The sequence below is a fragment of the Lepidochelys olivacea genome, assembly GCF_965140295.1.
Source record: "Lepidochelys olivacea isolate rLepOli2 genome assembly, chromosome: 10".
NCBI lineage: Eukaryota > Metazoa > Chordata > Testudines > Cheloniidae > Lepidochelys > Lepidochelys olivacea.
The window spans coordinates 16,095,607-16,107,829 of NC_140420.1; the positions used below are offsets into that span (position 1 = coordinate 16,095,607).

Below are 12,223 nucleotides of genomic sequence, written 5' to 3' on the forward strand. Positions count from 1 at the left end.
CTCCAAAAACATGGCCCATGTTGGATTCCTTCTCTCCAACTTCCTACTCTCCACCCCACTTCCTGAAAGTCCAAATTTCACCCATGTATCTCCCAGCACCTTTAATCAAGTCATTTAATACACATCAACTTCATGCCTCACCCAACTCTCTCGCTTTCGATGCTTCCTGTCCCCTGAAGATTACTTCCCACTAACACAAGCCCTAATCTCTCCTTGCCCTCTCCTCAATTCCGCTATTTATGCTCCCTCTTCACCATTTGCAGCACAATCTAAACCCAGCCCCACTAAATCTTAACCAGCTAATTTCTACACACATAACACCCTCTTTCCTAGAACTCTTGGCTCCTGACCCAGCCTATCATCACTAGCCAGTAAATTCTGACTCACCCACAAGTACTGCCCCTTATCTTCTCTTTCCTTGCATCTCCCTTCCAGGAATTCCAGAGGACACTTCCATAAAAGCTGCAGATCTTTGGAAACAACACTCCCATGCCAAAATGACGATTTCATTATGTGGGAACTCTGACAGCAGCAGGGCCTTGAGACCTTCCTGACATGGCTACGCAGCTCCACCCCAGACGCTCAGTTGTCTCTTTCTCCTCAGTATTTACACTTCACCAAGAGGTTCCCACTTTTCCATGTGCTTCTGCTTCCCTCTTTTTCTCCATAAGTGACATTGCCTGACTGGAAGATAACTGAAAACTTGCACACACTCCACATTTAGGTGCATTCATCAGCAATGTTTGGATTGGTCACTAGTGCAGAATGTCAGAGGTTTTTTGGCTTATTTGGGTTTTGGTGGGTTTTCTGTTTTGTTTTTTGCAAGAATAGCGTTTCTGATTTTTAAAATTATATGTATGATTTTAACTGAAGAGAGCCAAAGTGACAAATATTATAGACTTTTCTTTAATGCTAAATTTTGGCAACTCTTGTGGTGAGCATCCCTGTAATTATGTTATCCACTCAAAAAAGCAACAATTGAGATAAAATTACTCAACTTTGGCTCCAATCCCAGTCATACCATTTATAGAATTCACTGTTATAATTCAAGGGCACACTTACTTAAGACTACTCTGCACACATCATTACGTCAGAGATCAGTTAACTGTAGTTAAAGAGGGGTTTATTTACCTCACACTGCCTGTGCACTGACATATGTTTCTGGGAGCATTCGTCTTCAGTGCAAGAATCACTTGAAATGATATCTTTATTCAGATTAGAATGAAGTCCATGTGATAGATGATTTTTAAAATGAACTGGTCCACTGGCAGTACTATTTGTGCAACTTTCTTGTGAGTCAGTGAGTGGTTCACATTTATTCGTTTTTATTCTTTCTTCACCATCTCCACTGGTAAAATCTTTCGTTATATCCATATGCTGCACTGATTTATTATCTTGATTCTCAAGAAAGTTATATCCAGAGGATTTAATTTCTTCTGAGGTATAGTCAGCAAAGATAATGGAACTGCTGCTTTCCATATTTTGAATATGACACTGGTCTCTGAAGAGAAGGAATCAATAAGTATATATTGTATGTTACCTACTAAACACCACAAGAGGCGGACATCAGAATTGCACTTCAGCTTTTATTTTGGAAATGTTATAGAAAGAGATATGGCTATTTCAAACCTTGGTAAAACTGGGATAATATCCAATATTTGTTTTACCCTTAGAAGCAGGAGTTCTACCCCTTCCCTACAAAAACCTTACCACTGCCCAATTGCCATTGTAGGGTCACCCTTTATAAGACTCTTCTGAGTGTTTATTTCTGATAGCTGACCTTTTCAGTTTGGCAGAGACAAGCAGCTACAGCCCCACGTGATCATTTGACAGATGTCTGTTGCATCTGTGTCCCTTCCAGCTGGTAAGTGTTGCTTTTACATTTCCCCCCTTCCCAGCCACCTCATCTTTGAGGAGATGGCAAATACGCACATTTTTCTGTTGAATAGAAACCCTCTACCTCCCTAATGATGCTAAATCTGAACTGAATCTTGTTGGTGAATAGTACACAATTTGTGAAGTCTGTATGTCTAGTAATAATGTTAGATACTATTGTGATAGACCCTGTTAACTCCCAAGGAGGAATGTTAGACCTTTTCTCACCCTCAGACATCTGATGAAAGGGGGAACAAATACAAGAATAACTGATGCCTAATAGTTCACTACTTGATACAAGGAAGTAATATTGCTGTAATACAAGTTTAACTCTACAACATTTAGTGTTACATGGAGAAAGACCCTATGTTAAACCCAGATTAATATTATCATTTAACACTGCAATACTTACTCGCCACTTTCTTGGTCAGAAGACTTTTTGAGTGACTGCAACTTCAGGACTGTCTTATCTATTAGATGAACAGAAAAAGTCACATTTTACAAAACAAGACAAACACACATTTCATTGCATATTAACATTACAGGTATAGCTACTGATTAAACTACTAAAACTTACGATGAAGAGCAGGGGTTTTACCTATACATAACCTCATTCAGCCTTGCTATATTTTTACCCCTGGAAACATAATGATAGAGGGCATTTCTCAACCAACCAACAGGCCTCAAAAGTGCAATATTTTACACTTCTCTTTTTTTAAAAAAAAAAAAAAAAGAAAGAAAAACCAAGTGTTATAGGGAAAAGGAACTCTCACTGTAAGGGATGTATTGAATTCTCGTTTATATGTTAAATTTAGTTTTCATATTTAGGAAAGCATTATTAGTATGTCAGCTAATGCTGAAATAGGGGGATTTTAATTAGTGAAAGAGATGGGAAGCAACTGAAATTTGTACACCAGCTAACCCTTTATTTTATTTTGGAAGTAACTTTAATCAAACACCATGTTTATGAAAAACAGTAACTCGGTAGCTTACCATACATAGAGGTTTCTGAGACAAATGTGGAACATCTATTTTTCTAAGCTGATGGAGACCATATAATCTATTAATCAATCTAGATACTTATATGGTCCGCATCACTGTTGTAAGGTGTACCTCACAAGTATTTTAAATAGAAATAACAATTGGTATTCTCCATCTCAATGAGTAAGTTGCCTGTGTGCATTCCTGTGGCACCACCTTCCAGAGTATTCTTTTCTACTGGCATTCTTCTCTCCATGCCTGTAACACACACACATACACAGGAGTGCTGGTATGCCAGGGGTGGGCAAACTTTTTGGCCTGAGGGCCACATCGGGGTTCCAAAACTGTATGGAGGGCTGGGTAGGGAAGGCTGTGCCTCCCCAAACAGCCTGGCTCTCGCCCCCTATCTGCCCCCTCCCACTTCTCACCCCTTAACTGCCCCCTCAGAACCCCTGACCCATCCAAACCCCCTGCTCTTTGTCCCCTGATTGCCCCCCTCCCCGGGACTCCCCACTCCTAACTGGCCCCCGAGACCCCACCCCCTATCCAAGCCCCCGTTCCCTGACTGCCCCAACCCCTATCCACACCCCCGCCCCCTGACAGGCCCCCCAGGACTCCCACACCTATCCAATACCCCCGTTCCCCGTCCCCTGACCGCCGCCCCCCAAACCTCCACCCCATGCAACCACCCCCTGCTCCCTGACTGCCCCCCGGGATCTCCTAACCCTTATCCAACCCCCGCCCCTCCCCACCCCCTATGATGCCGCTCAGAGCGCCATGTCTGAGAGCTGCGCCACCCGGCTGGAGCCAGCCATGCCGCGGCACTGCCCGGCAGGAGCTCACAGCCCCACCGCCCAGCGCACTGGCAGCACGGCGAGCTGAGGCTGCGGTGGAGGGGGGCAGCAGGGGAGGGACCGGGGGCTAGCCTCCCTGGCCGGGAGCTCAAGGGCCAGGCACGGCAGTCCCACGGGACGGATGTGGCCCATGGGCCATAGTTTGCCCACCTCTGTGCTATGCGAAGGAAACAGGATCATCAAGACCTCCTTGCCAGAATGATGAGAGGGTTGTAGGGCTATGACTTAGGCATTCTAGAAGTAATGTGGTGAGAAGTGAAAAGATAGGGAAAACCAAAGAAAAAGGAAAACAAGAGGAGATGCATAGTAGAGAAAAAGTGTGGGGAAAGAAACCGAGAAACCGTGTCTTCCTGTCAATGACAGATGTTGATGTCTCAAAATCAGATTCTGCCAACAGAAAGCTCAGAAGCTACAGAGAAGCCTCAATTTATCTTACCAAATATTTTTAAAACCCTAATATGGAAAACAAAGTAAAAGGCAGTTTACATTTGCCATTAAAATACTTCTAGACTGCATCAATTTTTCTCAAGTTTTCTGAGGCAGTTACAAAGAGAATGCTGGAAAGCGATGGCCAGATTCCACCACAGATCTGTGATTTCAGAATCTGTTAGCAAATGAACTTCTTTCTCAACCTCCTTAATACACAGTGCTTTTCCTCCAAAGGTCTCAAGTGAGTCCTTCCCCCAGGGTCCCTTCTACAACTAGCCACACTGCTATGCTTTGCCTGAGCTTTTTTTTTTTTTTTTGGAAACTGGATTCAACTGGAGCCTATGCAGCGCCCAAAATCCTACTCAAATATTTTAATAGGTAGATTTAGATGTCCTGCATTTCTAAATTAACCATTATACCCCCGATAATCTCTTGATCAGGACAATGCAGTAGGTAAGAGCACCTGATGGCCATTGTCATGCTTCCTAGAAAAACTGTTTGGAAAAATCTCTGGTTTCTTCATCAATTCTGAGAGTTGAGTGTTCTGCAAATTAATAGAACAGACATGCTTATGGGAAGTATGAAGTTACAATGATAACAAACAATACTCCCCTTTTGGACATGCTGGTTGAACATGTTCTATCCAAGCAGTGTGATAGCCTACAATATTAGGATGTTGCAGGCCAGCCAACACTTTAACTTCTCGTAATACCTGAAAAAAAGAGAAAAAAGCAACTTTATGATCATCCTTTAATTTGACTGTAAGATGAACTCAAAGGGGAAAAAAACCAAAGGTTTCTAGATACAGTTATTTTGCCTCTTACTGGAATTTAAGAATTTGAGGACAGATTATTATTTTGCAGCATTAAGGATAATAAAATTCAGATCTTGCAGACTAATGTTTTATATTAGATTCAGATTGGGGCTAAATAAACATACACTAAAATAATATAAAACCTGTTTAGAAAGATATGATGAGATACAAAATTCATAAAGTAGGAGATATGCCCACTTAGTACTTTGCCATAACCATCACTAATGCCACTGCTAATTATATTAGGAACCAGTTACAGTAAGCAGTGACTTAAACAGAGAATCTGAACATGGAAAAATAAATTCATACCTTCATGCAATCTCTTTTGGTTGCTTTCTTAATAAGATTTCTTTTAATTGCATAGAACTGACCATCTAATTTGTTTCTGACCTGAAAACAATTTTTAAAAGGGAAAAGTCAGAAAAAGCAAATTTCACAAATTTAGATCATCAAAAACTCATTTGAACAACAGTTTGTTTCCTAAGAATCAAAATCTTACACTCTTTATTCAGATAACCTTTCAATGACATTAGAGGAGGTCTTCTGGATTTGGCCCTAAATGTCTCATGCAGAGGTGTCCAAGTTTTGCCTAATATACAGCAGCACAAAAGTCAAAACTTACATAAAATGAAATAGACACCACTGCAGCCATCCTTCCAATCAATATGGGGTGCTGCTCACTGAGACTACAGATCCCAGCCCACAACGTTCCTTCTTGATCTGCATGGCCTCACCAATGATATATTGACAAACGTTTTGTATTTTTAACTACTGACTTTGGGCTGTAACATTAGAGAGGTAACATTAGATAGGAAATGAGTTATAATAATAATGAATTATAATTATAATAATTATATTTGTAATTATAATAATTATAATGATAATTATAATAATTGCTTATTTTTACAATGCAACTAAATATTTTTAAAACAACTTTGGCAAGTAGTACATGACTCAGAAAGACAAGGTGGGTGAGGCAATATCATTTATTGGCCCAACTTCTGTTGGTGAGAGAGACAAGCTTTAGAGCTACAAAGAGCTCATCCTCAAGTCTGGGAAAGGTATTCAGAGTGTCACAGCTACATACAAGGTTGAACAGATAGTTTAGACAGTTACATGACTTATGAGTCTGAAACTAAATACCTTCATTTTCTAAAATATATTTTATTTTAGATTTATAAAATATCCACCCAACATAATAATATGGCTGACAGAGGAAACAAGGTTAGTTACTTGACACCTAATTTTCAGAAGAACTCAGCACCTGCGGCTCCAAGAGAAGCCAGCATGAACTATGGGTGCTCAGCATTACTGCAAATCAAGCCCTAAGACTGTAAGCTCTCTGGGAGGGAAGAACTGTCTTTCTAGGCATTTATATAACACTCACTACAATGGCACCTCTGGGCACTACTACAATATAAATAGTTAGTAAAAATAACAGTTACTATGCACCAGTGGTTGGTACAACCCACGTTCAAAATTTAAATAATTTTCTTTTTTAATCAACCACAGTTAAAACAAAATAAGCTTCCCTTATTTTATATAGATAAATTCAAGTACTTCATATGAGAAGTAAGGGTTCTCTCATATTCAAGATATAAGAATAAGACTGTACATGAAAGTGAAACATACAATATATTCTGTTTTAGACAAAAATGCATTGGAGTCTTCAGAAAGCACCCTTCTGAAAGGAAGAACTAAAACCTCTTACACAGTTTCAGTTCACATTTGTTTTATTGCCTATTATTAAGAACAAAAACAACCAGGTGAACTATTTCCATCTCTAACAGTTATTAACAAAGCTGTTAAAATAGAGGATAAAAATACCTTGTACACTGTACCATATCCCCCTTTTCCTAGTCTTGCAATCTCATCAAATTCATTTAAGTAGCGTGAAGTTTGTGCTTCAAAGAAAACTTCTTTTTCACTAATTAAAAAAAAAGTGTATTTTATGACTGGTGAAACTAAATCACAAGCTAAAATTAAATAAGTCACAGATAGAGATGACACAGAAACTTCATTTACATTGTGAAAAATAGCTAAGTACTATGACACTATCCCTATAGTGCAAACTGAAAGCTAACAGTGTGTGTGAACAAGAAGGTTAATGTTCCAAACAGCAATACTTTGTGAAGTTCAAGGGGGAGATTTCGGCTATGTCTACACTAGAGACCTTACAGTGGCACAGCTGTATCGATGCAGCTGCGCCACTGTAAGATGTCCCAGGTAGCCGCTCTATGCTGACGGAAGAGAGCTCTCCCACTGGCATGATTAAACCACCCACAATGAGCAGCGGTAGCTATGTCGGTGGGAAGAGAGTCTCCTGCCAACACAGTGCTATCCACACTGTTCTGTAGATATAACTTATGTCAGTCAGGGGTGGAGGTGTTTTTTCACACCCAGGAGCGACATAAATTTTACAGACAAAAAGTGCAAGTACAGACACAGTCTTATTGAAATAGTGGTGCAAGATAACCTGCTGAAGAGATTACATTATACTGAGTTAACACATAAGTGCTGTAAGCAATACAGAAAAAAATATATTTCATTAGCATTAATGACTAGGAAACCCATTTGCAGATTAGTTACTTGCTATTCTGAAAAATTTGGTAGAAAATTTCAAAGGATTCTGCACCACAAGGTGAACTTTGGTCCTATTTTGACAACTTTAGTTTAAAATATTTATCATCATTGTATAGTAAACTAGAAAATATTTTACTGTGTATTTTAGGCAAAGTAGCAAAGCCTTTACTGAATAATGGTGGTTTAAGTTCGGGGTGAGCAGTGGGCACGTTACATGAGAATTATTTTTTACAGATTAGCAGAGTGAGAATTAGAAATGGTTTATACTGTTTATATCAAAAGGCCATTATCAGCAATAACTGTTTTCCTAGAATGATTTCACAGAATCTCTCTCAGCCACAACTTGCAAACTCTGCAACAGCTGGAGGAGCAAAGCTTGCTATTTTCTCTTTAATAATTCAGTCCCCTTTTTTCAGCTGCCAAGTAGGACGTTTTGACTTTAAAAAGAAAAGCTTCAACAACTTTTGTGAAATTTATCTTACCCCGCTTCAAAGAATGATAGTAAGGGGAGAACCCTCATCTGATCCAAAAACCGTTTCAAAATAAATACAGAATGTCTTTGTCTCCACTGAAAACAATACTCTAGCCACTACTGTCATAATACATTCCAGATTCCTGAAAAAGCATTCCCTAAGATGCAAGATAATAATAATCACGCCCATGTCAGAATTTCAGCCTGCACCCAAAATCCATTGAAATTCTAAAGTTAGCAGGAAACATTTATAACAACTCTTATTTTATTTAATGGAAAAAATGAATGGGACTATTTCTCCGGTATGCCAGGAGAAGAGTCAGAAGATCCAGCATGGAGTGTATAACCTCCAGCTGGTGCCTCTATTTCCTTTACAGACCCAGAAATTTATCTGTGAATCCCATACGGAGAATCAAGCATCATCAAAGGCCAAACACAAAAGGGGCGCTTTTGCTCCTGGCAATGGGCTATCATGTCACAGCTATTTAAAAAAAATTAACTTTAATACAGCAGCCCAAGTAAACCCCAATGCCCTACACGAAGAAAATGCAATATGAAATCTCTCTCCATCTTTACCCTTTTAAAGAGTAAGCTTATGTTTTTGAATACACTTTATCAAATTTATAAACACCCAAGATCGCAAATGCAATATTTTCATGCAAAGCTGAATTCTATTATTTTTATAGTGCAAAACTTCAGACAGAAAGTTAATCTTAATACTTGTCACAGCACTTTGGACACATACCTGACTGTGTGAGAATCTCCACTGTCAAGCTCCTATAAAACAACAAAATATAAAAAATTTTTAAAAAGCTATTTACAGACAGAAACCTGATATGCAGTTAATGTTTAAATATGAACTTCATTACGAGAAGGTAAATCAGCAGCACAGCAATTCCAATTATTCTCCTAAATGTTCTAAATAAGAAAACATGTAACAAATTTAAATCAATATGTCTAAATTTCGATCTGAACAAAAATAAAGCTTTGATCTGATAAAGCAAGAATACTGTAGACTTTGTTACTATTTGTATCTATAGATCTAGATATTTCCCCTCACACCCACCCAAACTACCAAAGTGTAACCAAAGCACCATTTTATATGGCTTCTGAAAATACACAATCCAAATATAAAAACAGTTCCATAAAGAAAGTTGCTTCAGAAATCCTAACATGTAGGTTAAGTAATGTAAAGGTTATTAAAGAAACTTAAAGTATACCTCAAGTATTTGTTGATTGGCTGCTTTCATTAATTGAGTAATTGCTCTATTATGTTGCAATCGTAAAGTACTAAATTCATCACAGAAGGCAAAAGAGGAGAGCAAGCCCATTCTAGTGAATGTCCGACAGATTACTGTAAAAAGAAACAGGATAGAGGCTATTTAACAGGAAACCCAACTAAACAATTGCAACTTTAAATAAAAAGAAAAGGAGTACTTGTGGCACCTTAGAGACTAACAAATTTATCTGAGCATAAGTTTTCATGAGTATACCCAGACTATACATTAATCCTCATTACTTCTTAGCCTGGTCCAATTTATAGTAATCAACTGAATCAATGAACAAGAACAGTAACAAGGTACCCAATTGCATTTTAAGTCTCTATCCCACCCAATATAAATAAATATGAGTGAAGTTCCGAGCAACAATTACTTGTATTTTAGCACAGGGGAGGGAACAAATGCCAACACTAACACCACATGTGGATATTTACATAACCATCTTGACCTGTATTTTTTATTCAGAAGTAAATGCTTTATTATTGAAACTGAAGATAATTTATAATTCAGTCAACATGGAGCTTGGAGTGCACGTGGTATAACGGTCGCATAAGGAATTCGTTTTAAACAATAATCGAAAGAGATTCTGAATCTGAAAAAAAAATGCATTCCATTACATGTACCCTAACACCTTTTTCCTCACTCCTGGTGAGGAACCAAACCAAAACTAATTACACCCCAGCTACAGCTACCCTGTAGAAATCCCCTCCCACCCACCAAATTAATCCACATTACTTTACCTCCTACCTTCAGGGTGAAAGTCTCTTGTGTCCATCTCCTTCCTTTCCTAACTGAATAAACTACCTGACCACCACCCCACCCACTTGGCTGCCACAAATAAAGCACTCTTGTTGTATTTTCAGAGTTCAATGCTAATAGCATTCCAGTCTGTTCACAATTATGAGGACTCATATTACCATGGGCTATCAGCGCTATGCTATTAGTGCAGAGTGGCAGTATCAACGTTTTTGCTAATTCCCCCACTATGTACGCACATGTATATGCATGTACATGTAAATACACAAAGAATGTATTGGTCATAGCTCCACAGTTAAGCTAAGGTCAATTTCTCTCTCAAAGTTGTTCATTATGCAGTCCATTATGAGGAATAAAAAACTGGGCCTGATAAAATTACTACATACTGGAAGAGTAGAGATGGAATTTTGGTGACAGTTACAAACAAAAATATAAATATATATATGCGCACACACACACACTTAGAATTGTTTAGGAATTCCAAGGAGTTATAACTGTTTAGGAATCCTAATGAGCTAAAAGGGACTTATTTTGGAAATACATTGAGCCTCTTTCTTTGCATCACTGTAGCTCAAAAACAGCCTGTTTCCAAACCCAGCAAACTATCCATATAGATATATTTCTTTGAAAATATGTACATAAGCTATATTTACAGAAATTACATTGTAATTAATGGAAGTTGAACAATTGTTGAACCTAATATTATAGTGATAGCCAGGACTCTGGGTCACTAAATGGTGCACTCTGATGAGGTAACAACCAATCATTTCCCTTCCTCTCCAGTTCATTTGTAAACTTCACCTCTATTGGATGAAATTAATGGGAACTTTCCACCTGTCAAGAGTTCTTAGGGGTCAAGTGCTGGATTATCAATACACAAAGAACACTTGATTGGGTCACAGTAGACACAGTGACAGAGTACTGGTTGTGTGTATTTGTCTTGACAAAGAGAAGGAGAGGTAGAGAACTTGTGGTTATTTACCCTGGGATAGACAGTAGAGACATTGGTATAGTACTGATAAACAGATCCTGAAATAGATATTAGAAGTAGTGGTAGAACACTTGCTTTTATTTGTCTTGATATAGAGAATAAAGATAGTGGTGTAGGTTTAGGTACATTAGTCTTGAAATAGATAGTAGAGGAAGTGTACTGTGTAGATTTGAAGATTTTAATCTAAGAGGAAAAAAACCAATAGTCTACAAATTATCAACAATCACAGTGTACTGCTTTGTCCAAACACACACATGTAAATACAAAAATATATATATACTCTTATTTCAACAGTTTATTTCTATAGTCTTGTATATGAAAAACATTTTAAAAAATGACATTTCTTAATTGCGCTAGTATTATGTTTAATCAAAGAAAATATTCAAAACAAAAGCTACATGCACAAAAAAAGGAAGTTTTCAATCAAAATGTCTTGCACCAAAATAAGGGGAGCACTTTTAAAAACAGTTGTGTTAAAAGGCTAAAACACAAAGAACAGAAGGGTATAATTAGATGTAGTCAGAAATTTTAAAAAGGAAAATATTCGTCTTTTTGTTATTTTCTTACTATTTTAAGAATATGCTTAGGAAATGCATAGAAACATAAAATTCTATACCAAAAATATCAATGATACATCAAGCCATATCAAGTAATAAAATACTTGAATTGCTACATACTAGTGCTGTGATCCTGCAAACACTTATGTATGTGCTTACCTTTACTACCATGAAAATTCCAATAGGAAAACACCAAAAGAAATGGAATTTCAGCTCCAAATTTGAGTTTAACCATAACCTGTTTCCTATGTTTCTAATGCTTCGTGTGTTGTTTGTAGTTAAATAAATGTTACTGAAAAGCTTTTTTATGCTTAGGTTACTGTAATGTATTCTCAAAACTAAGATTTTGTCTAGGGATAGAGTTTTCACACTTTATAATCAGGAATATTTTTGTATCACTCCCCTTGTAAAGCCAGGCATCTTAATTATCAAGTCAATTCTACAGTGAACTACTAAAATTGCTTTCCTATATCTATAAAAGTGTCAGTCATTTTAGGTCTGGTGTTTTGGATCCTGAACTAGGAGTAAGTGCTGAGACCCCACTTTTCCAACAGCACTTCAAGCTACGCACAGTCATCAGATATCAAGCTTTAAATCTGGCACTAGTGCAGATCTGAATATTGGCCATCCT

At 37.8% G+C, this 12,223-nt stretch overlaps 1 protein-coding gene across 5 annotated transcripts in view; it reads right to left on the bottom strand.

Annotated features, from left to right (window-relative positions):
* Positions 1-12,223, bottom strand: part of EIF2AK1 (eukaryotic translation initiation factor 2 alpha kinase 1) — a 53,152-nt gene that overhangs the window by 16,982 nt on the left and 23,947 nt on the right. For all 5 annotated transcript variants that reach the window (XM_084640985.1, XM_084640987.1, XM_084640986.1 and 2 more), the window contains 7 exons: positions 9,229-9,362; positions 8,754-8,785; positions 6,781-6,880; positions 5,263-5,343; positions 4,752-4,851; positions 2,288-2,345; positions 1,132-1,501 (listed from right to left, as the gene is read on the bottom strand). In XM_084640985.1, the coding sequence (XP_084497111.1) occupies positions 1,132-1,501; positions 2,288-2,345; positions 4,752-4,851; positions 5,263-5,343; positions 6,781-6,880; positions 8,754-8,785; positions 9,229-9,339 (852 nt within the window). In that variant the 5' untranslated portion in view covers positions 9,340-9,362. The remainder of the gene's footprint in view (positions 1-1,131; positions 1,502-2,287; positions 2,346-4,751; positions 4,852-5,262; positions 5,344-6,780; positions 6,881-8,753; positions 8,786-9,228; positions 9,363-12,223) is intronic.